Source organism: Suricata suricatta, chromosome 15 (assembly GCF_006229205.1).
Source record: "Suricata suricatta isolate VVHF042 chromosome 15, meerkat_22Aug2017_6uvM2_HiC, whole genome shotgun sequence".
Taxonomy (NCBI): Eukaryota; Metazoa; Chordata; class Mammalia; order Carnivora; family Herpestidae; genus Suricata; species Suricata suricatta.
Window position 1 is genome coordinate 45,266,613 of NC_043714.1, and position 27,856 is coordinate 45,294,468.

General features: G+C 38.9%; 1 protein-coding gene across 1 annotated transcript in view; it reads right to left on the reverse strand.

Annotated features, from left to right (window-relative positions):
* The window catches only part of UBR5 (ubiquitin protein ligase E3 component n-recognin 5), a 138,427-nt gene that overhangs the window by 44,472 nt on the left and 66,099 nt on the right, over nucleotides 1–27,856 (reverse strand). Inside the window, exons 11-26 of the mRNA XM_029923310.1 lie at nucleotides 24,069–24,185; nucleotides 23,876–23,986; nucleotides 22,893–23,047; nucleotides 22,002–22,119; nucleotides 18,012–18,196; nucleotides 14,603–14,712; nucleotides 13,656–13,768; nucleotides 12,177–12,320; nucleotides 11,969–12,080; nucleotides 11,387–11,541; nucleotides 10,973–11,170; nucleotides 6,680–6,890; nucleotides 5,555–5,681; nucleotides 1,396–1,547; nucleotides 881–976; nucleotides 445–568 (exon numbers count right to left, since the gene is read on the reverse strand). Of these exons, the coding sequence (XP_029779170.1) occupies nucleotides 445–568; nucleotides 881–976; nucleotides 1,396–1,547; nucleotides 5,555–5,681; nucleotides 6,680–6,890; nucleotides 10,973–11,170; nucleotides 11,387–11,541; nucleotides 11,969–12,080; nucleotides 12,177–12,320; nucleotides 13,656–13,768; nucleotides 14,603–14,712; nucleotides 18,012–18,196; nucleotides 22,002–22,119; nucleotides 22,893–23,047; nucleotides 23,876–23,986; nucleotides 24,069–24,185 (2,228 nt within the window). The remainder of the gene's footprint in view (nucleotides 1–444; nucleotides 569–880; nucleotides 977–1,395; nucleotides 1,548–5,554; nucleotides 5,682–6,679; nucleotides 6,891–10,972; nucleotides 11,171–11,386; nucleotides 11,542–11,968; nucleotides 12,081–12,176; nucleotides 12,321–13,655; nucleotides 13,769–14,602; nucleotides 14,713–18,011; nucleotides 18,197–22,001; nucleotides 22,120–22,892; nucleotides 23,048–23,875; nucleotides 23,987–24,068; nucleotides 24,186–27,856) is intronic.

A 27,856-nucleotide genomic window follows, 5' to 3' on the forward strand; every position in this document is an offset into this window, starting at 1 on the left:
TAAAATCGGTTTGTATTCATTTTGTGTACACTGCATTATACTGAGAAGAGTCTTTCCCTGAAGGGAGCCTACTTAATTACAGTGGGAATAAATGCTAGATTCTGAACAATTATTTTAAATTCACATTAAGATAACTATTGTCTGTACATTGCAAGATCAACTTAAAAAGTAAAACGAGCTAAGTTAAATCTTCATATCAAAAGTATACTAGGGGCACCTGGGTGGCTCAGTTAGTTAAGCAGCAGACATCGATCGGCTCAGGTCACAATCTCTTGGTCTGTGAGTTCGAGCCCCACATCAGGCTCTGTGCTGACAGCTCGGAGCCTGGAACCTGCTTCAGATTCTGTGTCTCCCTCTCTGTCCCTTCCCCACTCTCACTCTCTCTCCCTCTCAAAAATAAAGAGTAAAGAAAAAAAATTTTTTAAGGTGTATTAAACTTCTTACTTGGCAGAGAGGAGTTCTCGTAAATAGGGCTGCAGAACAACACTGTCGCATAACAATTTTAATATGAAATGAGCATTGGCCTTCCGATCCTTGGACTCTACTACAGACGGCTCTGTGGAAGGACCTGTAATTAAGCAGATCCATTTGGTAACAAAATGAGAGTAAACAAGACAGAATGAAATAATATTCTGCCATAACATAACAAATACCTATTAATAAGCCTCCAGAATAATATTCTAGTATCAGCAATAAATTGATCATTTCATGATAGAGAATCTAAACACATTAATACATTTTACAACAACACAACTTCCCTGACATATTAAGATCTAATTCAGAGAATTAGACGTTTTTCAAGCCAAGGAAAGTCTTGACATGAAGTGTGGCTCTGCAGAAACCCAAACGCCTAGGCAGGTAAAAGAGTACGGATCCTCACCTGGAATGGTGGAGGTGCTTGGTCCTTGACCGGTACCAGTCGCTGCTGTGGTAAGAGATCCCACAGCAGGGGCCAGGATAAAATCAATGTCACCATCTTTCAGTAAACAGAACAGCAGGATGTACATCATTATAGGCAACGTATCCCTAACATGTTCTCTTAACTGGCCTTAAGGCTTTTCTCTGCAAGCCAAAGGTCAAATTGAACAGAGGTTTAAGTGGAAACTTGTTTTCCAAATTATAAGAGAAGGAATCCTCTAAATTACTGACTTACTATAATGGATTACTAGTTAGCTTCTTGCCAGTGTGGAAATATGTATTTCAAGAAAAGAGCTTCTAGGATTTTAACTGGTAAGTTATAAACCCCTTAAACCAAATCTTTACAACCAAATTAGTTACAATTTACTCATTACGCTACTTTTAAAAGCTTCAGATTTCTAAATATCCCATTAAAATTTCCTTTCTTTTAGGACCTTGTTGTTGTTGTTAAACACTAAATAAAATAACAGATCTTACCAGGATCCATCGCAGGAGGGTCAGGAACCCAACTAGGGGGAGCTATGGGGGGTGACACTGGGTCCTGGTGGTCACTGGATGAAGCTCCAGCTTCATGTCTACCCAAACCAGCTGCTCTCAACGAACGTCTCATCATTTCCCGTAACCTCAAACTAGAAGAACACGGACAAAATAAGAGCTCACTACCATGGCGGACTGTAATGAAAAGGTGCACAGAACTTCTCATCTGAGACCAAAATTTGTTCTATAAGCAAACACTCCAGGCAAGGGAAGTGAAGTACAAATGCCAATTCTGGAATCACAAAGTCAGTGAGGGATAGAAATGGTACTGGGGGCACCTAGTACCCAGTTCAGCACTAAAACCACTACATTAAGCTCCCATACAAACTTAATAAGCACAGGGAACAAAACTTACGGTGAAGATTAGAAAATAATCTTTCATACATTAAGGTAAATGAACAGCTAAACATTACAACAAAAAAGTTTTCTGTCCCTGTTTATAGTCAGTGAGAATTAAGTTTAATAATAGACATCAGCAAACATACTGCATAGCACGAAACCGATAGTTAGCCCACTAAATAAATCCCTTTGCTGTAATCTCAAAAACAATTGAACTAATGTCCACACAGTGAGTAGTTTTAAAACAAAGACCGATTTAGATTTATTTTTTTATACCAAAAAAAAAAAAAAAAAAAAAAAAAAGGCTTTTAACAGTACAGTTTGTATCCCAAGGATATTAATGCAACTGGAGCTTGTAAAATGTGTTGTTAATGTCGAGCTTGTAAAATGTGTTGTTAATGTCTGGGCGTGATATTTTTTTTTTCTCCTGCTATACAAGGAAAAAAAATACTGCACAGGGGTGCACATCACTAAAAAGAAAAGGAAATAATCACAAACACAGACCTTGTTATGGGAACTGGTAACTACGTGTATAAAAATCTATACCTCTCAATAAAAGCTTACAAAGCCTACAAAAGTTAACACATTTGAACTAAGAGCAATTAAGAGAGAGCATATGAGGCAAATCCTTTCCATCAGCCACAATTTTTAAAGCTTCTAAATGAATAAAGACTAAAAATTCAATTATAAGGGCCAGGCAACACATATGGGTTTATGCAGATTTAATCCCCATGCAGATTTAATCCCACACATGACATTTCTCTGATGTGAAAGACCTACCACCTTACCAGGTGAGCATTATATATATGTGTACAAATAAGTAATTTAGAAAATTTTTTATTAATGTTTGAATCTTCTAATTATAATTGTTCTGTAATCCGAGGGTAAATGTGTTTTTCCATATTCATACACTTTCAATTTAAAAGGACAAACTTTCTAAGCTTTTACAAAAATTTCCTTCAGAGGCTACTTTCAAGAACACATCTATTTTATAAAGCTTATATATGACGATATACCTTTGGGAACAGAAACATTCTTTGGAAGAGTCTGCAAAGTCAATTTTAATGTCTTAATATTTTAGTTTATAATGTATTCACTATCAAAAAAACTGCCTACAATTAATTCTTTTATGGTATTGATATCTTCTCTCTCCCAATTTGGAAGTCTGAGTTTTTATAATATGGAGGGGAACAGGACACAGGGATTATGTCAGTCGAGATCACTTCCCTGTCCGAAGACATCACCCACAGAGAAAGGCAGTCTCCTTACCAGTTAACAGCACCCACCAGGGTGACTGTTCACATTGTGATGTTCCTATACAATTTTAATTAAGCTCAATATAATATACTTGGTATCCTACTGTGTCTTACTCAAAACAGAGAGAGAGAAAAATCAGCAGTTACTGGGAGACACTGCATATAACCTGAAAATAAATACATGTTTGGAGCCTATTAAGAATGTGTACATCAGGGTCACAAACTCAATGCCTCCTGGGCCTGGAAGGCAATATCAATTGAGGAAAGGGCAGTCAGGTGTAAGAAATGGGGAGTAATGGCAAATCAGAAGCATAGCTGCTCATCTGAAGGCATTCGAATTTTAAAGAAAAAAAATTTTAACCGTGCATAGGCCAAAAAACATATGTGGGCTATTCTCCAACCTCTAGCTTAGAGTAGATTAAGAATAAAATGAAGATAAGTGGAGACCATAGTCTCATCTTGAACTTGCAAACTCCCAACTCTGTTGCTGTGATGTAGTCAATTCAATATTAAGTGAGGGGGTCATTTCTTTGTCATTTTAAAAAATTGTCCTTAACCTCTTTTCTTCATTAGGTCTTGGGAACATTTTTAAGTACAATGCCCAGCTCCTCATATAGATTCTTTAAAAACAAAAAACAAAAAACAAAAAAAGAAAATTATTCTTCAAGATGTTGTACACAATTCATGAAGATTCACCTGTATCCTCAGTGGCTGAGGACAATACTGAGGAGATACCACCTTGGCTGCTAAGATTCAGAGTTTTGACATTTCTTCGATAGGCTTGCCTGGAGTCATCGTATTTTCTGACAATATGGAAGAATTCAAGGATGATGTAATTTCCTCTTTGTAAGCACGTTATATCCATGCTACAGAAGCCTTAGAATCCAGTCATGTTCAAACATACCACTGTGACAAAAAAGCGAAGGTCATGTGTCTTCCAGATTAACAATCTCTAGAGTACATACACCTGCAATCAGATGCATCAATCAAGCTTTCCACTAAATCTGCCCTTTGTACTCAGGAACTATGAGTCACATAACAAAACTTCTGAGTCAAATCATCATCTGAAGACATTTAACAGTACTCCATTCAATATTGAAATTGCATCAGTTTTGAGCTTACAGCTCATGAATCCCAGCCTGCATACTCATCAAGGGGCATCGCCTAGAAAATCCATTGTAGGCTAGAGGAGGGTTTCACTTCAATGAAGCAGAGTCTGTGGACTTCCTACTGCCCGGCGTGGAAAATAAGACTCCTGTGCTTTCATCTGTTCAACCGGCAGCCCTGAGTTTGAACTGGTTAAGAGCACTGCAGTGAAATCTTCGGCAAATGCCTCAAAGGAGCTTACTCTGCAAATTATTTCTGTGAGCAACACATCACCCACTCTTGAAGCTCCTTTTAGTCTTTGCCTTCAAATAATCCTTACATGAAAAAAAGATGGCAGCACTGGCATTGGACCAACCATATCAGAGTCCAACTTGATCTGCACCTGTATCTTCCCTGAGGAAATGAAATACCTGAAATAATTCAGACACTACTTTCTTCATGAAGAATTTAAGTTGCTTTCCGTTTTAGACCAAACACTTTGTCTGCCTAGTGTAGTCCTAAACAAATAAGCTGGTGATAATTTCCATTTTGTATAGTCTACGTAAGGTCCTTGTACTGTTTTAAATTACAATTTGGTCACCCATAAATAGTTTTTGGTAAGTTTCATTTCAGGACATTTTTGAACCCAGGAAGCTATCAACTTGGTACCAATTTTAGGAGAATCATTTTTAAAGGGAAAGTTGGATATGGCACAGAAAATAGGCAAAGAGACTCTTCATTTTAAGTAGACTTTACAACCTATCACATTAGCACAGAGAGCAGTGCTTCCATCAGTGAGCTGTCAAAGGTCCAAGAACTCTAGCTCTCGTGTCTAACATACATGTGCTTTTTCCTTTAGAAAAGAAAAAAAAAAAAAGAAAAAAAACTATATCTGAATTCTTTATATTCTTCATCTATTCAAACGCCTAGTGATTTTTAATGTGTTATTAAGATTTGTCCATCCCACAGCCCAGAGTGCTGAAAATTTTAAATACCAAACATTCATAGTACACACCAGCCTTTCGTTTTTTTCCCAGATCATTAAGACATCTGAGAAATCGATCTAAATAAGTAATCTGAAAATAAAAGATTGAAGTTCTTTCCATTATTGTTATTACTTGTTCTCCAACTAAAGAAAATAACTTCCTAGGAAGCAAGGATGAAACTCAAAACACATTCAAAGAATCAAGGTTGAACTACTTGTGTATATTAAGTTTTTGAAGCATCCTAGGTCCTACTGTTCTACACTTAAAATCTAATTAGATATTATCGGATCTTTTCCCCAGGGTGATATTTGGAGGAACAAAAACAAAGCAAAAGGACTCGCCAATTCATGCACAGGATAGGTAAGAGATATATTTTTCTGTACTTGGGTTCTGTTTCCGCCAATTAAACTTTCCTGGTAAAAATCACATTACCTTCGACTACTTGATGATCCAGCCCGATTACCTGGGCCATTACTTGAAACAACGGATATTGCATTTGCAATGGCCTCAACAGCTGAAAGCCTTTCCGCAAATGTATTTCTTTCAGAGCGCTCTGCTTCTGAAATAAAGAGAAAAAACTAGGATCAATTTAAACTTCAGAAATAACTAAGAGATTGAGATTAAGTATGTATAGGCCATTAAATGCTAACTGCTTTGTATTTTACTGCTCTAATTCACACACTAGAGATAATGAATGGCTTAATTTTTTCCTCCTTAGAACAAGAGACACTAAAGATAGCTTACATATTACAAATCATAGCTAAATCTATTTCCATATTCTGCCTTACTTTCAACCCCCAAAGGTCAAACATAAGATTATTCATAAGTAGACTGAAATCTAGCTTTCACTATCAAGGGAGAAAAGACCCGTAATTCAGTACCTCAGTCTCTTCCTTTAGTGATAAGGAAGTAAACCACCACTCAAAAATGTAGCTAGCAGTATGTCATCAGATTTCAAAATCAGGAAAAACATTATGAATTACCCAGTTGCACTTTTAGACTTTCAGATTTCCCCTTCAGTAGCCAACTAAGACCTTTATGGCAAAAAAAAAAAAAAAAACCTCTTATTTTTCCAAAAACGTCTCATAACTCGCTAGGTTATTTTTCCCTCTACATTATGAAAATTGGGATAAAAGTTGCTTCAATATAACTTGCCTTAACTTGTTAAATAATTCTCATGGTAACTAAAAGTCATCTATTATAAAATCATTAAATCTCATCAAGTATTACTTATATTGCCTGTATATATCAAAGAACAGGACTCAAGACAACAAAACTCACTGATAAAAATTTTTTGCTTATATCATATACTCATCCTAATAAGAGGACGGGCATCTTCACCTTCTAAGAATGTCAGAACTCCTAGATTTTGCAAAACAAAGAAAAAGCACACACAAATCCTTCATGGTGATTTCCTTTTCAGTGTTATATTTGACCTCACCAACCATGAGATCATGACCCGAGCCAAAGTTGGACGCTTAACTGACTGAGCCACCTAGACACCCCAAAACTGCCTAAAACTCCTTGTAAAGACCTTGTTATCACTCTTATTCTCACCCTCTTCTTCTTTAGTTTCCTTATTGCTGGTTGGAAAACAAACTGATACACAAGCATGCAAAATATTTCGGTTCCCATCACATCTGTGGCTGATGAATGTCTGCAGCATCTGTAGATTCTGCTCTGAAACAACCGCTTGCTCAAGATTCATCAGATATTGTCGGCAGGCCTCATAGTCACAGCGCAGGATGTGCTGCATTAAGGTTTGTTTCTGTGCTCAAACAAATTGGAAAAAAACTTCAATGAATTTGAATAGCACATTACACATGTCAAAAACTCCTCATTTTATAATTTCACGCAGTAATAAAATCAGCTCGGCAAGTAAGGAGAGGCGACTTCAGGTAGCCTGCCACAGGAGTTAAAGTTAAAGGTACTCTTTCAGCAGAGTATACAATTCACAGGAATAGAGAAGAGTGTGTACGTTTTCTGTAAACGACCAGTAAATATTTTCAGCTTTTGCAACTAATTCAACTCTGTGGCTATGGTGGGAAAGCCACTATACACAGAACATGAATGAATGAATGAATGGGAGTGGCTGGATCTGGCTGGCAGACCATTTTGCCAACCCCTGGTTTCTATTATATCTTATGTAACTATTAAATTAGAACCCTATTAGTAGTATTAACCAATTAAGCACAGGGGATACTTTCTATATAGGCTCATGCATACCCTCCGATGCTCATGAAGGTTGTATCCCACTGCAGTACATGAAAACCAGTATCTTCAACTCCCCCAGAAATCACGACAGATGCAATCCCTCAGAGGTTACAACTAATGTAACTTTACCGTCAAAGACATGGTAGCATTAATAATTTACAGAACATTTCATTAACTACATGAGAAACAGCATGCTATAGACAATATCTACGGCCCCCAAAATTCTTATTTTCAAAACTATTCCCCAATGTGATGGGTGTTTGGAGGTGGGACCTTTCCAAAATTATTAAGTCACAAGGGTGGGGCCCTTGTGGATGGGATTAACACTCTTAATGGGGCTGAAAAAACCCTCTGACCCTATGAGAGTACATGGCTGTCTGAAACAGATACCAAATCTGCCCACGCCTTGATCTTGGACTTCCAGCCTCCAGAACTGTGAGGAATGTCTGTTGTGTAAACCAGTCAGTCTATAGCAACCTGAACAGACTAAGACACAGCATGAACATATCAAGGAATTCAATTGTACCTCTTTCAGAATGTAAAACCAACTTAGTTAATAAGGGATATTTAATGGACTAAATATAAAGCATTAGTTTTGGAAGATAAATGAACTTGTTCATTTCACGGGAATTAAGAACTGGGAAAGGAATGTGTGGGAATACAAAGGGAAGAAGAAAGATGCACTTGAACAACTTGCCATTTCTCTCCCAAACTACTTAACTATCCCATCCTTCTCCTAAGTGTATGGAGAGGAGAGTGGGGAGTGGTAAGGGACGGGGGGGGGAACCAAAAAATACAGTTAAGCCCTTTCAGCATTTGCCACATTTCAGTAACTGAGATAGGCTATTCTGACTGTGCACGGAGACTCTGAGGGGACCCCATACACAGTAAGCTCCAGTTCAGAAGTATGGGATGGGACACACAAGATTTAACTTGCCAAAGCCCAGTGACGTAAGTGCAATAATTAACATGCTGACAGAACATGTCAAAGTCTCTCCCAAGAATAAAAAGCACACTACTTTTGAAAGTAACTAAAGTCAAGATAGTCTGCTGCACACGCTGTGACATAAAATGTCTTCAAGCAATCAGCCAGTGTTCAGTGGAAACAGCCCCAGGGAACTCGCATCTCCAACCTGCTTTATACGGGCTCTCACCCTGACAGTGTGACTCTAACAGTATGACTGTCTTAGAAGCAAAAGAGTTTACACTGCATCGCTGTATGCTGTATTTGTCACTTTTACAGGAAAAAGCAGAGAGAGTTCAGTGAAATATTTCTCGCACGTCTACTGTGCACCAAGGCCTGCTTGCTGGGGTACAAAGATAAATGATGGCACGCTTTAGCCCTACCCATGGGATGAGGACACATGTTATCGTTACTCTTGAGATGCAGACAGAGGGCAGGGGTCACAGAACCGAATGCCTACAGATGCACCTGAAGTCATACAAATGAGCGGAGGAGGCTAGGGGTAAAAAGATAACATAAACCGCATCATAAATAAATGGCAACATTTAGACTCTAAGCAATTAAGTATCAGGAACTACAATAAATTGGTGAGACCACATATAGCCACAAAAGGGGACACGCTAATGGCTTTTGGGTGGCCCAATGTCACCAGATCTTCTCCAGCCAATTAAAAATTTTAAAATGATGTGAAGGTTACTTCAGTCCATGGCCACCTCCTTAACCACACCCCGATCAGTTTGGAACCTCTAGTCTAATAGGTTGCAATCAAAACTAAACTAAGAATACAAGTACTGTATCTCCAAACAGAAAGCTCACAGGAAGGTCTCAGAATACCTGGATTCAGACTACTTTAGATGCAAGTCTAACAAATTTGCTTTCACCTCCAACCTAATGAAGGGTAAAGAAGCTCCCATACTAAGCTCTGCTTTCCATCCTTTATAGAAAATCTCCTCACAAGAGCAGTCTATATTGGTCTCTAGTTCTTCTTCCATTTTCTCCATGGCTCACTCTAATCAGGCTTTCATCCCTACTGTCCAGAATGACTCATATGGAACCAAATCCCCAGCCACTGTTCAGCATGTGCCTCGCCTGGCCCACAGCATCACCAGACATGGCTGATCACTGCATCCTGCTTGATACATGCTTGTCACCTGGCTTCCAAAACGACACTCATTCTGGTTTTCTTCCAATCCCATGGGTGATGCTGCTTCTCAGTTGGTTATGCAGGTTCCTCTTTATCTCTTGTATTTAAATGCCGATCCTATTCTGACGGCTCAGTCCTTAGATTTCTTCTCTAAAACCTTGGTTTAATTTCATTCCCTGTAATACATCTAAATATCACAGATGTACTATAGGCTCCTAAATCTAATTCTCCGTCCTGCTCCAGGTCTTCAGAATTATGTATCTAACTCTCTATTTACCACCTCTTCTTGGATACCTAACCTGACAGGCACCTTAAACTCTGCAGTCTAAAACCAAACTCCTGTTTTCCACCCCTCCTCCCTTCTGAATCTGCTTCATCCCTAGTCTCCATCTCTATTAATGCCAACTTCGTTTCTTCAGAATCTTTGGCCTTATTGCTTCTCCTGACACCCTACACTGAGCCATCAGCATATCCTGTTGGCTGTCAGCCGATCTAGATCTAGCGTACCTAGAATTGAAATGAACCCTTCTCCCTCACAGCTCTACTTCCTGGGCCAAGTCACCTTCCCCTCCCACCTGGACTGTTTCAGTAGCCTCCTCACAGGCCTCCCTACTTCCGCCCCGTCCCCTACTATTCCAGCAGGTCAGCAGGGATCCTGTGAAAATACCACATCAAATCAGGTCAATCTCTGCTCAGATTGCTCCAGTAAGTTCCGGTGGTACTGCCTGCACATCTAATAAACACCTCAGCTATCACATGTTTAAAACTAACTCATCCTCCTCCCACATCCCTTTTGCTCCTCCTATTTTCCCTCTCCCCATCAACCACACCCAAATAAGAAGCTTTATAACTCCTTCCTTTCATTTACTGCTGAAGGTCAGTACTAAGCTTTAGAGAGTCTACTTTCTTAAGATCTCTGAAATCCATTCCCTCTTCCTCATTTCCAAGAGTTCAAGTTTACTTTGTTTCTTAATCTGGTCTCTAGGCTTGTTTTCCACCTACTGCTAATCCCTTTTAAAAGGTCAGTTTAAAATCTTTCTCCTAGCTTTCAGGGGGAAGCTCACACCCCTTAGGTTAGCACACCAGGCGCCCCAGTGCCTTTCTCCAGCCTTTGCTCTTGCCACTCACCTGACCCCTTATGAGCCCTACCTTCTGTTTGTATCAACAAAATGTATATGGTCTCCCAACATACTAAGATTCACAAAGGCTTGGCATCAGGGATAACATTTCCCCCTTGCATCTTGTGTCTAGGAGACCTCTATCTGATTATTCAAAGCGGTGTTTAGGCATCTGAGAAGCCTCCTCTACCATCACAGTCTGATGTATATCCCTCTCCTTCGTGCCTGCAGCACTGCGCATGCCAACCCCTCACACTGCCATATAGGGTTCACGCATCTCTTGTCCTACCTAATACACTACTACCGTCTCTAGAGAAGGGTCAACAAATCATCTATTCAAGTTTGTTTTCCCTAGATTCTAGTAGTATCATGTGAATTAAAATGCCAAGTAGTTTCAAAAGTCAAGTTACCTCTACAGCCATGATGATAATAGCAGCTTTCTTTTTGATTGTTGAATTGGCAGGAAGATTTATTAAAGAATGTACGCCCATTCCAAGACTACTAATAGGCGGAAGATCAAGCCAATCAGGATCCCTTATTCCTCCCATGCAGTCTTTGGCCATTGGGTAGATAGTACCATTTCCATCTCGAAGAATAATAGGGGACTCCTGTAATAGAGGGAAAATGATAAAATCTAACAGGTATATTTATTTTCATGCTAGATTAGTTTATTTTAACCAAATAAGAAACCCAGTATTAATTGTACTTGACATTCTAAATTCTTCAGTAGTTTAATAACAAGCAAATTAGAGCCCAACTTTAGGCTTTACAAAAATGCCAATAATGTCCCATCAGTTTTCACAAGCAAAAATAAGCGTCAATACCTGTCCAGCAGTGAAAATGGCTACATTCCTCTCATTCTGGCCAAGGAAAGCAATGCTGCTTGTAGGAAAATTATTTTCCTGTTCTGCTTTTCCTGTAGCAAGATCAAAGATACAGTACCGTACCCAGTTTCCAGTCTTCAAAACAGCATGCACACCTTCAGAAACACATAAATGTAAAAAAAAGGTTTTTTTTACACATCTTTAATAATCTCTTAGTAAGTACCTGCCAAATTTTAGCATCTCTGGTCACATTTAAATATAGATTTATTTCATTCCAAAACATTGCACACAACTGCCAAATGCCCCAAACCACTTTATATTATGCCTATTTTTTTTTTAAGTTTGTTTATTTTGAGAGGGAGAGAGAGAGAAAAAGAATCTCAAGCAAGTTCCGCATTGTCAGCATAGAGCACGATGCAGGGCTCGATCTCACAAGCTGTGAGATCAGGACCTGCGCTATAATGAAGAGACAGACGCTTACCTGATCAGGCCACCCAGGTGGCCTCTATCCTATGCCCATTTACTACACAAACATTAATAGGATATAAAGTATGCCAGGTGAAAACGTTACAAAATCTTTACCTTTGGAATCCACATTCACCGCTAATATTTCTGTTTTTTCAGGTATACAAAGCTTTTTAGGAGTCCTTTGGAAACAGTCAGGAACTTTTGGTGTCCCGCCAGTTTTGACAACCTGCATGACACAAAAGGAACGTGGCTCTCCGATACCGTAACACCCTCGAGCAGTAAGGGCCAACATCCACCTGCTGAGTGGTCCCTCGGCACCTACCTGCAGTTCGTCAATTCTGAGTAACCTACAGTCCTGCAGGAGAGAGGAAGGGTCAGCATCTGATCCAGAGCTGCTCTGACAGTTTGTATTACTGGATGTTCCTGGAAACTTTACAGCAACATAGGCACCATCCACTTTTAGCACCTGAAAGTACAGGTAAATATGTTGAATATTATCACCAACCTATATGAAATTAATATGCAAATTATGTTCACAGAACTAATGTAACGCTGAAGGCATTTAATTTCTTCTATTTCTTTAATGATCACCAAGTTGTAAAATTAACCTGAACTTGGAAAAAACAAAAACCAACACCTAAACAGACTCGCCAAAGCTTTATTGTTGATATCTGTATCTGAGACTTATTTTCTAGAGAAAAACTGACTCACATAGCCAGTGCTTACAGTCCTTGGATGTTTAGCAATGAGCTCAAAAAATAAAGTAGAACCCATGAAATTCTCCCAATCTTCCTTTTTATTAGTTTGGAGCCCCGCTGTGTGAAAGAACTTTTGCGACGATGATTATGTCCCATATCTGCACTGCCCGATACGGTAGCCATTAGCATAGGGCTATGAGACACCTGGAACGGTGCCAACATGACTGAGGAGCTCACTTTTTTATGTTATTAAATTTTAATAAATTTAATTAGCCACATATATAGCTAGTGGCTACCATTTTGGATGACACGGGTAGAGAGTCAGCAATGTTAAGAAAGATGAGCACAGGACTTGCAACCAAAATACTGGAGTCCTACCTGTGCTACTTACTGCTTCCGATTTTGAGCCAGTGTGATCTTCTCAGAAGAAATACCTGCCCATAAGCTACAGTTCTATTTTGAGAATCAAATGGAAATAGTATACGAAAAAGGCCTTTGTAAATTGCAGGGCATGGCATACCTACTCTTTCCCTAAAGTACAATGAAAGACCATCAAGTCAGAAACAAAGGAGCAATCAGAAAAACCTTTACTTTGCAGATATAGTTCCGTTTTGTTCAGTATGTGTGGAGAGAAAGGTGAAATAAATGGCATTTCAGCTGATAGACTCTACCCATTTGGTTTCTTAGAAAGCGAGTAACCCTCTCCAGAAAGAAGGAAAAAGAAACTCGAAGGTGACCTGAAGAGAGTAAGATTTTTAAATATTAAAGGAAGTTTTTAAGTATTATGGAAGATGATGTCTCCTTCAGAACTGATAGTTCCAAAGAATGGACTGTATCAAAAACTAATATAATCTCCTTGCAATTTTTCTGCAAACCTAAAATTCTTCCAAAATAACACTTAAAAAAAAAAGAAGAAGCGGTATATTGCCATAAATGCTTAGGAAGAGGCCTCCTACTCATCTGTTTGTATGGAACAGAAGCTCTCTGCAGGAGGCCATGGGCTCAGTGACGGCGACGAATGCAGCAGCTCTGAGGAAAGGGCTAAGGAACACTCACCAACCACACACTGTTCTAGTTCTGGATCTCAGACATTTTGAACAAACCTTGCCAACAGGAACATTCTTAACATCTTCCACAAAAACGACTTCCCGGAGAGACCACTGCTCTTCGTTCACCTTCTCCTCCTCTTTCGGGGCAGGGGTGGACCGCCGTCGCTCTTAGACAACAACAAAATGGTAAGTACCGAGAAGAAAACGTGAAAGAGACTTTATAGATTTCATCTAAGTATACGAAAAAAGATCATTTGTAAAGGGATACATTACTGAGACATCTAAATAACAATTCTGTGAACTGCCACTTTATGAATTGACATTTTAGGACCAATTTCCACTTCAAGTGACTAAGTAGCAAAAACCACCACATCTGTTAATGCCTAATGATATTAACACTACTGCAAACACAAACAAGAAATATAAAACTTATTTTGAACCCTTAAAATTAGAGTTACCTGACCAAGGTTAAAAAAAAAAAACCCTGTTGATCTGTTTTTAAAATTATTATGTAACTATTGATTAAGTTTCAACTTCCTAAAGTGCAAAGCAAATATACTGTAAAATAAATTTATTTTGAGGACTTTCAAGAAACTCTTTAAATCCAATGTGCAGTAGAGTAGTGAATCTAGGTTTATAAATTCTACATTCTGAGCACAAGTTATGCCCAAGCCATAACCAATTTATATTAAAAACAGTTGCAACAAAGGTGGGAAAATACTCTAACTAGTAGCAGTTATTTCTCACTATCACTGCAATGCATTTTACAAATTATAAACTCAGGAGAACTCTAAAAAACAAGAATAGCCAACACTGTAACTACTATTTCTTTTTTCATTTAAAAAAAGTTGTGCATACACATAAAATCTAACTAGTAGAAACACAATTTATACAAAAAGACACTTAAAATGGTGTGAGTTGCCTCAAATCATAAACAGACTGCGCCCAGCTCTCTGCCTGGGCCCTTACTCTGACCAGAGCACACTACACATAAAACTTACTATATGGCATTGATGCGCTGCTGGCGATTGAGGACGCGTCACTGCATGTGGAGGCCGGAGATGGCGGCGGACCCATTTCCGTTTTCACTGGTTCCTGCTTATTTTCAGGCCTGAGATTAGAAATAAGATTCTCATTATTGGTAAAATGAAACATTAAGAACTTGTCAGATGGTTTATTTTTTAGAATCAAGTTTATTCTTATAAAGGAATGAAATATTAAAACCTGTACAAAATGGTCTATTCCTAGGACTCTAGGTACTGAAAAAGGTACACAGTGCAATGCTAAGTAATATTTTAGAAGGAGAGAAAAATACACCATATAAAGCTGTCAACAACTTTGAATGATTCCGATAATCCTTATCTAGGAATAACAACAAAAGCTACACTCAATTTACTATAAGCCTCTTGAGCAAAAAGGTTTCACACGTCAGTAAACCCTGACTTGGACATAGAAATTTAATTGAGAAATGGTAAAAGGAAATAAATAAGATGCCAACTAGATCATTAATTTCTTAAGAGTTCAAAGAAAGAACTCAACTTGCAATGGTTTACAAAAATTTATTCCTGAAACATCTGGTGATGAATCACCTGTTATAACCAAAATGAGAAATTACAGAATAAACTATCCTTTTTCACTGAATTCTTTAATTATACCTAAGAAGATAACTAGTCATCAATTATACAATATTCTACAAATGGTAAAATACATACATATATTTTTTAGTCCTTAAAAGGCAGAAGTCAATTTTTAGTCAGAAAAGTCACCTATTACTAAGAAATGTGTTATAAATAGATCATTTCGTTATATATTGTTACCAGGCCCATCATCTTAACCCCTGTTATTATCTCTTATTATCCCCACCAGGAATTTCACCTGAGTTTAGAAATAGTCCACAGAAAACCAGTATTATTTTCCCCAGCATCAGGGTGGAGTGCTTAGCACGAGCGCATGGCGGCTCTGCCAATCTTGTGATGGGGAAACAGGCGGGTACTGACTCATCACTAGCGCGCCGTTAACGTGAACACATCTCAACAATGTAGGAGCGCAGAGTTTGTTCACATGAAAATGATTATGTTCTTAACATTTAATTTCAGTATGTTCTTTTACTAAGTTTATTAATATAGATGGCAAATTTCAAGGAAGATACTGAAAAACTTCATAAATTACACGATTCCAGTAGCATATTCTAGTTGCTAAATATAAACTCATTTATATTTGTGCATGTCAAAAACATTTCAGGAACTCTTTACAAAGTTCCATAAATAATGAAAATGTGCTTTGTCACTTTTATTTTTAGGATAAAAAATTAATTATAGAGGAAGTCTATAAATCTATTATGTATAATAAGACAGGTACAGCGTGAGAGAGGGCATGACAACAAAGCAAAAAAGCCTTAATATGGTTTAGATTACAACAGCGTTGCTTTATTTAAGAGTATTTTTTAAGTTATTTAATAGTAACCCATTTTTTAAATTTTTTAATTAATTTATTTAAATTCAAGAGTTAATACACAGTGTAGTCTTAGTTTCAGGTATAGAACCCAGTGATTCATTAGTTATGTATTAACACCCAGTGCTCATACCAACAAGTGCCCTCCTGAATACCCATCACCCATTTAGCCCTCCAGCAACCCTCAGTTTGTTCTGTCTTTATGAGTCTCTTACGGTTTGCCTCCCTCTCTGTTTTTTTTTTAAATGTTTTTTTATTTATTTTTGAGAGAGAGAGAGAGACAGACAGACAGACAGACAGTGTGAGCAGGGGAGGGTCAGAGAGTGAGGGAGACGCAGCTCCAGGCTCTGAGTTAGCTGTCAGAACAGAGCCCGATGTAGGGCTTGAACCCACGAACTGTGAGATCATGACCTGAGCCTCAGTCAGATGCTCAACCGACTGAGCCACCCACGCGGCCCTCCCTCTCTGTTTTTATCTTATTTTTCCTTCCCTTCCCCTATGGTCACCTGTTGAGTTTCTTAAATTCCACATATGAGAGAAATCATATATTTTTGTCTTTTTCTTACTGCCAGTAATCCCTGTGTTTTCTTAATTACAATTTGCATTTTGAACATTAAGAGAAATAGCAATAAAGGTAGTAAATTTACAATCATTACATTTGAGCAAATAAATTTCAGCATTTTAAAAACCTATATGTACAGTACAATCCCCATTTCTTTTTAATGCCTGTAAAATTAAAAAAAAAAAAAAAAGACACCAAAATATTTAAAATGTTATTTCTGGGATGTGATGCTATTACACATCTATGTTTCTATAATGATTATATATTTTTGTAAGATTAATAAAAAAAGTTATTTGGAAACTTTATTAAAGTTTTTAAAGTTCATGTACCAAACAACCAAATTATACGATATACGAATAAGTGTATATAGATGCTTCAAGGGGCGCCTGAGTGGCTTAGTCAGTTAAGCATCTGACTTCAGCTCAGATCATGATCTCAAGGTTTATGGATTCAAGCCCCGCATTCAGGCTCTGTGCTGTCAGCTCAGAGCCTGCAGCCTGCTTCAGATTCTGTGTCTCCCCCTCTCTCTGCTCCTCCCCTGCTTGTGCTCTTTCTCTCTCTCAAAAATAAACAAACATTTAAGAGAAAAAATAAAAGATGCTTCAAAAAGTACAGGTGTTAAGTAACTATCTATCCAACTTCCAAACAGTAAGCCAGCTTCTGTATGCAGGCTCCACACAAAAAGTTTGCAAATCCTTTACAGAATTTCCCTCCCCAAAATGTTAACTTATATAATCCTTCTAATGATCAAGACATTAGGTAGAAATTAGGATGACTGCACAGGGAGAGAGGAGGGCAACAATAGCATGACAGAGATAAGGCTAAACACATTACTACTGCCACACAGTAATGGCAAAGGACAGACTCTAAAGACAAAACAAAGACCTCAAAAGAGAACTGTATATGGTCAGTCCAGCTGCTGAACATCAAGAACAACTATAATATACAAATATGAACCAAGCTGCGAACAGTAAATTTTACCAATTCCTTTTAAAACTTCTGGGCATCAGGGCACCTGGGTGGCTCAGTTGGTTGGAATCCAACTTCAGCTCAGGTCATGATCTCATGGCTCATGAGTTCAAACCCCGTGTCAGGCTCTTTGCTCACAGCTCAGAGCCTGGAGCCTGCTTCAAATTCTGTGCCTCCCTCTCTCTGCTCCTCCTCCATTCATTCCCTCCCCCCTCTCAGTAATAAATAAATATTAAAAATAAATAAATAAAATAAAATAAAGCAAAGCAAAACAAAACTCAACTGAACTTCTGGGCATCTTCACAAGACCCAACCATGGCAGCAATTTTCTAGGTCACCGCACACCTCTAAGTCCGCCTTGACTATCCCTCTCATACACACAGCAAACTAGAAACTGATGTAAAATCATGATTAGATACAGTACTTACTTAGCTTCAGTAGTTTTGCTAGCTTTGTCCATGCTTTTCAAGCTCTCTGGAGATCTCAGCTGAAATCTACAGCTATCATTCATATTCCAAACGGACTCCATTAGGACACCAACTTTAGGAATCCCAGCACTAATTGAAAATGCAACTGCTCCAGCATGATAAAGAGGATTATTTCTTAAGCACACCTACAAACAAAAGAAAAATCATCAAGATGACATAATTTTAAAACTAGGAGAGTTGTTTCAAATGTATAAAAATATATACAAAGTATTATATATATATATACATATAAAATAACATATAAAAGTATTATTTCTAAGGTTTTCCAAAAAATCTTACACAATCAATATGGCTGTTAAAGCACTGTCTTAAAGCGTTGCCACTATTAAGAATTTGTTCCTGGGACACCTGGGTGGCTCAGTCAGTTGAGCATCTGACTTCAGCTCAGGCATGATCTCGTGGTTTGTGGGTTTGAGCCCCATGTCAGGCTCTCTGCTGACAGCTAAGAACCTGGAGCCTGCTTTGGATTCTGTGGGTCTCTCTCACTCTGTCCCTCCCCTGCTCATGCTATGTCTCTCTCTGTAACTCAAAAATAAATTAAAAAAAAAAAAAAAAAGAATTTGTTCCCAAAATTATTTCCAAAATAATAATTTAAGCACATTTGCTAAAAAATAACTTCAAAATTCCATGCAACAGGGGCGCCTAAGTGGCTCAGTCAGTTAAGTGATCGACTCTTGACTTCAGCTCAGGTCATGATCTCACAGTTTGTGAGCTCAGTGTGAGTTCTGTACTAACTGTGGGGCCTGCGAAATCCCTGCCTGGAATTCTCTATCCCTGTCTCTCTCTGCCCCTTCCCAGTGTGCATGTACATGCTCTCTCTCATAATAAACATTAAAAAAAATTCATTCAACATAACAAAAATTTCGTGCAACAAATATCCTAACTAACCATTCTGCTCTAATGAAACAGAATAGAAATAAAAATAGCAGAGAGTAACTTTTTAAAAAGGCTATCATTTAACAAAAAAATCAAAATAATTACATATTTTGTTATTTTCTTATAATCTGAAATTACTTGCCTAATTCATGATGCTATATATTATACAGGCTCCATAAACTTCATTTCTATGGATGTTTCCGTCCCTCAGAAGACTTGTTTTCTACAAACCAAAAGCTTCACTGGATAACATAAGTTCTCTCTTACATTATAAAAAGTATGTTGGAGCGCCTGGGTGGCTCAGCCGGTTACGTGTCCGGCTTCAGCTCAGGTCATGATCTCACAGTTCATGGGTTCAAGCCCCATATCAGGCTCTGTGACTCCTTCTCTCTCTGACCCTTCCCTGCTCACACTGTCTGTCTCTCTCTCAAAAAAAAAAGAGAGTATGTTGACATCAGTGTTAGAAGGAAATTGAGTTCAGGAGTAAATAACCTGAAACTTCTCACTGCCAAGGAGCACCCTCAGGCCATATACTCTGAAACCAACAACCTGCAAGGTGGCACTGCCAAACACACCAACAGCAGCTCCAAATGAGAGAGAAATACTACTTCTGGAAATCTCTTTTGATTTCTCCAATAGCTCAATCGTATGGACCTTCTGTTCAGTCATCCAGTAACGAAGTATTATGCTGTACTTGACAGCGGCATATACGAGGATGTTTGGTGGTTTATAATTAACCGTAAGTGACACAGAAGACGCTGACACATTGAGTAGTATCACAACTGGAAATACTGGGAGCAGAGTTGCAGTTCCATCAGGTAGTTATGTGTCACTAAATATAGATATGTGGCTTAGAATGAACAGTTCATTATGAGCTGACTTCTGGAAAAGGTATGTCCTGCTTAGCTGTGACTTAAAGGGAAGTTTCATCCACAAATTTTCAGAAAAGACTGGTGAAAGCCTATGGCCTGAAAGGGGATCATTAAGAAAGAAGACTATATTTTAAAGAGAAATGGGACAAGATATATTAGAAGACAGGAGGTTATTTATTGGTGCCTTCTTATAAAAACTAAATGCACCTTAAAGACAAGGAGGTGTGTATTTGGGGTCTAGCATATAATGAGACGCGCCAATGAATAACAGCTAAATACATCACTCTCAACGATTCTGACCCCCAGAGTGCAGGTGTAGCTGAAAACTCTAAGGGATCAACCATTAACACACGAACACTTTCCTTATTCTGTGGCTGTGACTATCTTAAATCTCTAGTTTTCCCTAGCTTTAAAACAAAATCTTAGTTCTACACCAAAATATTTTAATACACCTCTATCACTCAGCAATTTAATCCCAAGCTATTTCATTTAAAAATTTTCTTAAGAGCATCTTTAAAGTGTTTTTCTCTGCTCTCCCCTCTCTACAGCAATGTTACCCATGCTAATAAGGCAAAGGCTAGGAGACCCTGCTCTTAAGTGAGTCTAGTGAACAAGGACCTTTAAGAACATCAGAAATCCGCATTTGCACTAAACAGGATATGGTGGGGCGCCTTGGAGGCCCTGTCCAAAACAAGTGACACAAATAATGAAGGCTGAAGAATAATACTCAAAATAGTGGGTAATCACTAAAAACTACCCAGCTGGGAGGCCAAGATATAAGTCAGAAAAAGACAACCATGACTAGGACCAAAACAAAACAAACAAAACCACAGAGGCACAAACACAAAATGAGCACATATACGCCGGGTTTTGTAGAAAGTTACTAAAGTAGTAACTGTTTAAGGACTTTATAATCCTTAATACTTAGAGGAATGGTAGTTTTTATTGCACGATGTGTCATCTTGCGCTTTCTCTCAATTGCTCATTTCCTTATCACTACGAGGCGGGACAACTTCTATTTTCGATTTCCTAGGTCTTACAAAATACTCATTGTAGCACTTGCTAGAATATACACCAATGTTTATCCTCCAGATAAACTTCCAGAGAGGCCTAATGAATGAAAAGTACAACAGTTCTCAAACTCTTCTGGTCTCAGAGTTTTTTCCCTATTAAATATTATGAAGGACCCAAAAATATTTTATTTGGGTCCTATCTAGTTGGTATTTAACGTATTAGTAATTAAAACTGAAAAAGTTTTTAAATATTTCACAGTAATAAATGCCATGTTAATACAAACAATTTTATGAAAAATAACTGCATTTTCAGAAAAATAGCAAGAAAAGTGGCACTGTTTACAGTTTTGCAAATCTCTTAATGTTTAACACAAGACTGTTCCATTCCCAGGTCTGCTTCTGAATTCAGTCTGTTGTGATACATTACTTTGACTAAAGTATACGGAAACACGCAAAACCTGAGAGACTACTGAATACTGAAAACGAAGTGAGGGTTGGAGCGGGAGGGGGGAAAGAGGTGGTGGTGATGGAGGAGGGCACTTGTGGGGAAGAGCACTGGGTGTTGTATGGAAACCAATTTGACAATAAACTATTTAAAAAATAAATAAAGTATATGGAGATAATTCAGCTTCACAGATAAGTGGAAAAGAAAGGACTCTGCAGACTCCCTGGAAGAAGGAAGAAGCCAGAAGTCCTTGGACTACAATTTGATCCACTAAGGTATTAGAAAAATCGCCTTTCATAATATAGAGGCCTAAAGCCATCTCAGAGTCAAAAACCAAAACTGGTGGAAACAGAGACCTGGGGAAGCCTCCTGCTCTACGCTGACAACAGGCTCCTCCAAACCGCCCGGCTGCGGGTCACCCGGGATGTTTGTTAGCACGGTGACCCCCACGCCTTGCCACCAGAGAAACAGGAGGAACATCGCAGGAGCTCCATTTAAGGACCGAATGATTCTTAAAATAAGGCAAATCTGGGAACCTGCCCCATAAGGAAACCTACTGACACTGGTAGGAATCGCCAGGTCGCTGGACTACTGAATAAAAAAGCACACACATGCCATTGGAACCTGGTCCTTCAACTGCCTACAAGGGAATTAATTAAAGGGGAAGGAAGGGATTTTGAAGAGAAACAATGTCCCCTAGGACAGGTTACCTCTAACCACTTACCTGGGTACCCACAGTGATGTTCGGCATCGAAGAAATACCAGCACTAGATTTGGGCTTTTTATTTTTCGCTCTAGCCTTCTCTAACATTTTTTTCCTTTGACTAAATGGGACTACACCCCTGAAAAGAAAAAGTATAAATTGGCCAAGCAAGCAGCAAAGAAGCCTAAATAAATAAATAGGCTTAAATAAATTAAATAAATCTGAAATTACATATATTGCAGTATTTTTGCTTCAGAATAACATTTACATGTACAACTTATTCTTAATCATTACTTGAGCACAGCTTTAATAATAAATGGGACTGTTTCTGTTAAACCTTTAGGTATTAAAATTTTACAGAAAATTGACTGCCCCAAATTTTCTTCCAAGTAATTGGATTTCATTAGTAGATTCCCCTGTATTTTTCTGCCAATGCAAAGTTACTTCTATCTCCTTAAAACACAACAGAAAAATACATTTAAAGTCCCTAACAGTAAAGGAATAGAGTTACAGAATATAAAATATAATTAGTTACAGTATATTTAATTATATTTTAAGTAATACTGTTAAATGAAAAAGAATGAAAAAATACCCAGTAGTTTATGCTTCCAACTATGTAAAAGCAAAGTACATATTTGTGTATAGAGAAGAAAGATTTAAATACTCCTGAAGGCTAACATTACTTACCGTTAGGTTGTAGGACAATAGGTAATTTTTGTTTTGTAAACTTCCATAATTACAGTCACTAAAGTATGCATTGTAAGGTTTTTTTAATGTTAATTAATGTGTTCCAAAGTGAAAGTTCCATCTCTAAAAAGCTTTATCTTTTGACCAACCTTCCACTTCTCACAGCACCTACCTGCACACATAGAAGCACTCCCGGATCCGGAACGCCCCTCCCGGGATACTCACCACCAGTACAAACTGTTCTCCAGCTGGGCGCAGGTATACAGGGCACAGCAATGTAAAGAAACAATCCGTTCACCTTGAAGTTCTGAATAAGTCTGTGCAGTGTGCTCTAATTTAGAAGCCACAGAACTTAAAGTTTCATCTACCCACGTAGCAACCTAAAAAGTAAAATATTAGAGGCTTAAATAAGTAAGAAAGAAGTCATCTTTCAAAAGGACTGTGGTCAAAATTAGGAAAAAGCACACATTCTCTATGGACTGGAATTCTAAAATGTGTTGAGCTAAATGCCAGAAAAATAAGTTAAGTCAGAAAAGGTTCATTCTTAAGACAAGAACCTAAAACAGTTTCTTCGCACAAATAAATCAAAGCAGCAGTTATTGAAATGAATGTCCAAAGCCATCTCTAAGAAATTACCAAATTATCTGCTCCAACAATTTTTAAAAGTATTTAGTGACTCCAGGGGCATCTGGGTGGCTCAGTCAGTTAAGCGTCCCTCTCTTAATTTGGGCTCCGGTCATGATCTCGGTTTCATGAGTTCAAGCCCTTCAGGCTCTGCTCTGACAGCACAGGGCTTGCGCTTTGAGAGGCTCCCTCTCTCTCTGCCTCTCTCTCACTCACTCAGTCTCTCAAAATAAATAAATAAATAAACTTTAAAAAAAATTAGTGACTCTAAAGCCAAAGAGAGACAAAACAAAATACCCACATACTTTCCCAGTCCATCTCTGACAGCTTTTGTCAGCACTTATCTTGAATTTTTTATCCTTCCCTTAAAGCAAAAAGCCACCTCTAAAGCTGGATTATAATATGGGGATAAGCCAGCAACAAAAAAATTATACACTGGATCACTCTCTTTAGGCCTGAGATGCTTTGAAGTCATGGATTTAGAAAGACAGAAAATTAAAAGTTGGAAAGGGGGCAGAGGGAAAGGAAGAAAACCAAGAATGTAAGCATGAAATGTTTCTCCATCAACGCAAAGTGTTTCCTACCTTGTTATTTTCTGTAGCTACAGTTGCTCGTATGCTATTTGCAGACAGCAGGACTATCTTTTCATTCGTTAGCCCCAAAAATGTTGCTCGTGGATGATGCAGTGAAGGATTCTTAGAAAGCATAAGAAAAATGATTACTATTTTGTATGTCGATATATAGAGAGCTAGTCGATGCAACTTTAATAAAAAATACCTGTGCGTTTCTGTAAGGCTCAGATTCACTCCACTTCCACTGATAAAGTTCTCCTTTACTGCTGACAGCCAGAAGTTCCGAATATAGAGCCCCGATACAGATGAATTTTGTTCCATCCTATAAAGTAAAAATGTAAGACAATAGTTTAAGTACAACAATTGCTGAACCTAAGCACTTTAATCACCTCATCAAGTCTGGATTAATTCAGGGAACATATAAATCACAGCCATGAGAAGTCTTCAGCCCAGCCTGCAAGGCCCCTGGTATGCAGCCCCGGCGTCCTCCGTGAACTCTCCGTCCTCCAGTCACAGGGGCCTGCTTCCAGCCCCTAGACCATGCCCATAGGATCCCGCCATGGCCTTGGTGTTCTCTAGCCTTGTTCCTCACGTGACTCAACCCCTGTCCTTACTCAAGTCTGCTCAGAGAAACCTCTGCCCGCACTACCTACAAACCACCACTCTCATAGTCCATCTCCTAACTCTGCTTTCTTTGTAGATGACAGCATTTCACAACTTTCCATACTCTTACTCATTTACAGTCTATTCACTTGGATATCAGCTTTGTCTTACTCACCACCATATCCACGTTTTTTTTTTTTAGAACAGTGCACATAGTAGGTGATATAAATACTGCTGAATAAATTAAGAAAAAGGTAAGTTGAAGCTGAAAAAAATCAAGTGTCAAGATAGAAGCTTCCTTCTCTCTAGGCTCTTCCAAGCTGCTTGAAACAAACATCTAATTTGTTTTTAAGGTGAGAGTTCCTTTAGTTGTAAGCCGATGCACATGTCAGGTGTTATATGCAATTAAATTCTAAAAATCTTTGACAATAAATGTAAATAAACAGTATCAGTAATGTTTTAATGTTTATTTATTTTGAGAGCGAGCAAGCAAGAGCAGGAGGTGGGGGAGGGAGAGGAGAGAGAGGGAGGGAGAGGGAGAATCCCAAGCAGGCTCCACACTCTCTGAGCAGAGCACAACACAGGCTCAAACCCATGGAACCATGAGATCATGACCTGAGCCAAAACCAGAGTCGGACCACCGACAGACAGCCACTCAGGTAACCCAGTATCAATATATTTTTTTAACATGTTAATACAATCAGAGTCCTGAAGCTACCAGGAAATCACGTGGCAAAACTTGCCAGTAAGAGATTTTGGGGGGGTACTTCTGCTACTGGTCTAAGTACTGCTTCTCTTCATAATTCTGGCTCTGGAGTCTGCACAACTAATGTGTCATTTTGCTTTTCTGTCAAATTCCAATCTTATTTGGTCAGATGGGTTACAGTGCTCATCTAAAGCCTGTAATGTCGGCCACGATTTATACAGGTTATGCTGCAGAAGTGTACCGAAAGAACACAGATTTTAATCTATTTTACCAATACCAATCAGCCCTATTTTCAAGTCACTTCCATGGAGGGATAGTGAAATTTTGAAATTCTGTACATTAGCAATTCCTCTCTTACCCCTTCACCAAGGATATCCAAAAACCAGTGTCTACTCTCTACAAGGCTGGTGCATCAAATCCTAACATCTCTACCTCACACTTCCTTCTCCTCCCTTCAGTTAAAGGATGATGGAATCAAGCCCCGAGAGCCCAAAACCTGCATCCAACACATATCAAGTATGTGACTTTGGGTTAAGTTTTAAAACTTCTCTGAACCCACTTTCTTTACCTCTAAAATGGTATAAGACTGTAACGTATATAAAATAGGCAGTGCAGAGCCCAGCACAAATAAATGCTCAAATTCAACTATGATTACTCTGCCTCCAACTTCACCTTCTACTTAACCCAGAAAAGCACAAGCTTGATGAATATTCAGACTTTTAGATTTAAAACAAAACAAAAAACCATTCTCCCCTCCTCCCCCACTTTCATCTCAGAGAAAGAAGTGTCCTTCCCTCTTATTTAAAGGTAACCCCCACACAGATGCAACACTCTCTTATAACCCCAACATCCACACAAACTAATCTTTTCTTCAGTCCTACTCACGATAAAGTGAAGTGCTTGGCATATGTTTCACAATACCAGCATTCACTCGAGCTGCACTGTACCCCCAACAGTGCATATCAATGCCCCATGCCTTTAATTAACCCATCTTTAAACTCTTCAAACCATTTGACCCTGTTCATCTCTTCTGGAAGTTCTCCTGTCCCTTGTTCACAGGTCACTATTCCCTATTGGTCTTTCTCCTATCTTCACGGCTATTTCCTTCATCTCCCTCACACCACCATCTAGTCGCTGCCCCAGATGCCACTCTGGTCCCTTTATTCAAGTATGTTCCACCCTCAGCCTAACGGACTGCACCCACCCGGGCACCATGCTTATTACTAAACATGTAAATCTACCTCCACACTAACCTGCTGCAAGAGCTGCCTACTGGAGGTCTTAAAGCACCCCTAACACCTACAAAATGAATTCATCATATCCTCCAAAGCTGCACATCCTTTCTAGTCCCTCTTTCCATGAATGACATCCATCACCCACCCTGTAACAGGAGAGAGACATGAAAACCTGGGCACTCTCGTGACCTCCTCTTCTCTCTTAACAATATAGTGACTAGTCAACCAGTGCTGCCTTTGCCTCAGATTCCTCAGATTCTTCCTTTCCTCCATCTCCACTGCCATTGCTTTGGTTGAGATGCTCATAATCCCTTTCCAAGGCAATTCAATCACTCTGAACAGACTCCATATTTTTCCTATTCCTATCTTTCTCCCGCAACGCCAAGAGCCTTCACCTCATAAAAAAAAAAAAAAAACCAAACAGAACCCCAGGGATTTCATCATGTCACGTCTCTAAGAACTCTGATTCCTAGTGACTGCAGGACATCTTATTAACCCCGTGGCAAGCTGCCTGGGGCGCTCACAGTCTTGTTCCAACTTGCTCTTCTCCTACTCCCTACCACCCTGAACTTCTCAGTGTTCCATAACCACACCGCGCCCTTTCATGACTCTAGGCCCAGGCTTGATATGTTTGGAATGCCTCTGCATCTTGGCCAATGCCGACTTACCCTTAAAAATGCTGCTCCGATATCATCTCCTCTGTGAAGTCTCTACCCAATCTCTCAGGTGGGATCATTCCTCATTCTCCACCGTGAACCCCTACGCACTGTACTCACACCTTCATGTTTATCGCTGATCACACACTGTGAACTGATTATACTATATGTGAAGGTACGTCTTCCCCACTGAGTCTCCTATGGGAGGGGCCGTACCATATTCACCTCTACATTCCCGAAGGCCAGGTTGGCGTATGGTACATAGCAAGAACACCCTTATAACTGAATGAATAAATGAATTTTAACACCAACTTCTCCAAATAAAATGCCTTGCCAGAGCAATCCAATCCTGAACAAATCATCCCTATAGCAAGCAAAGGGCACACAAAGCCTCTCTGAAGTGACTTTACCTATATCCTCCAAGACAGACCAGCGTTCCCCAGGGTACGTTCTGAATGAGCTAACCGAATGCCAAAGGCCCTGAAAATCCATCATGGACAAATGTGGAAATTTTGTGTGTCCAGCCAAAGGAAGAGGATGGACTAATCACCTATTGCTTCTTGCCCAATTTAGATTTGTTATATGAAGAAATACAAAACAATCAAACACAACAGAAAAGAACAATATTTCAGCTCACTCATTTTATAACATCATAGAAGACATTGTTTTTATTGTATTAATGAAATAACAATGGCTGCCCCTGAGCAAGTTGGGGCCTGCTTCAACCCAACTGGAAAAAGTAGAGACGCATGTTTCTTGAGAGATCAGTACTTTGTAGTCCTATTTTTTTTTT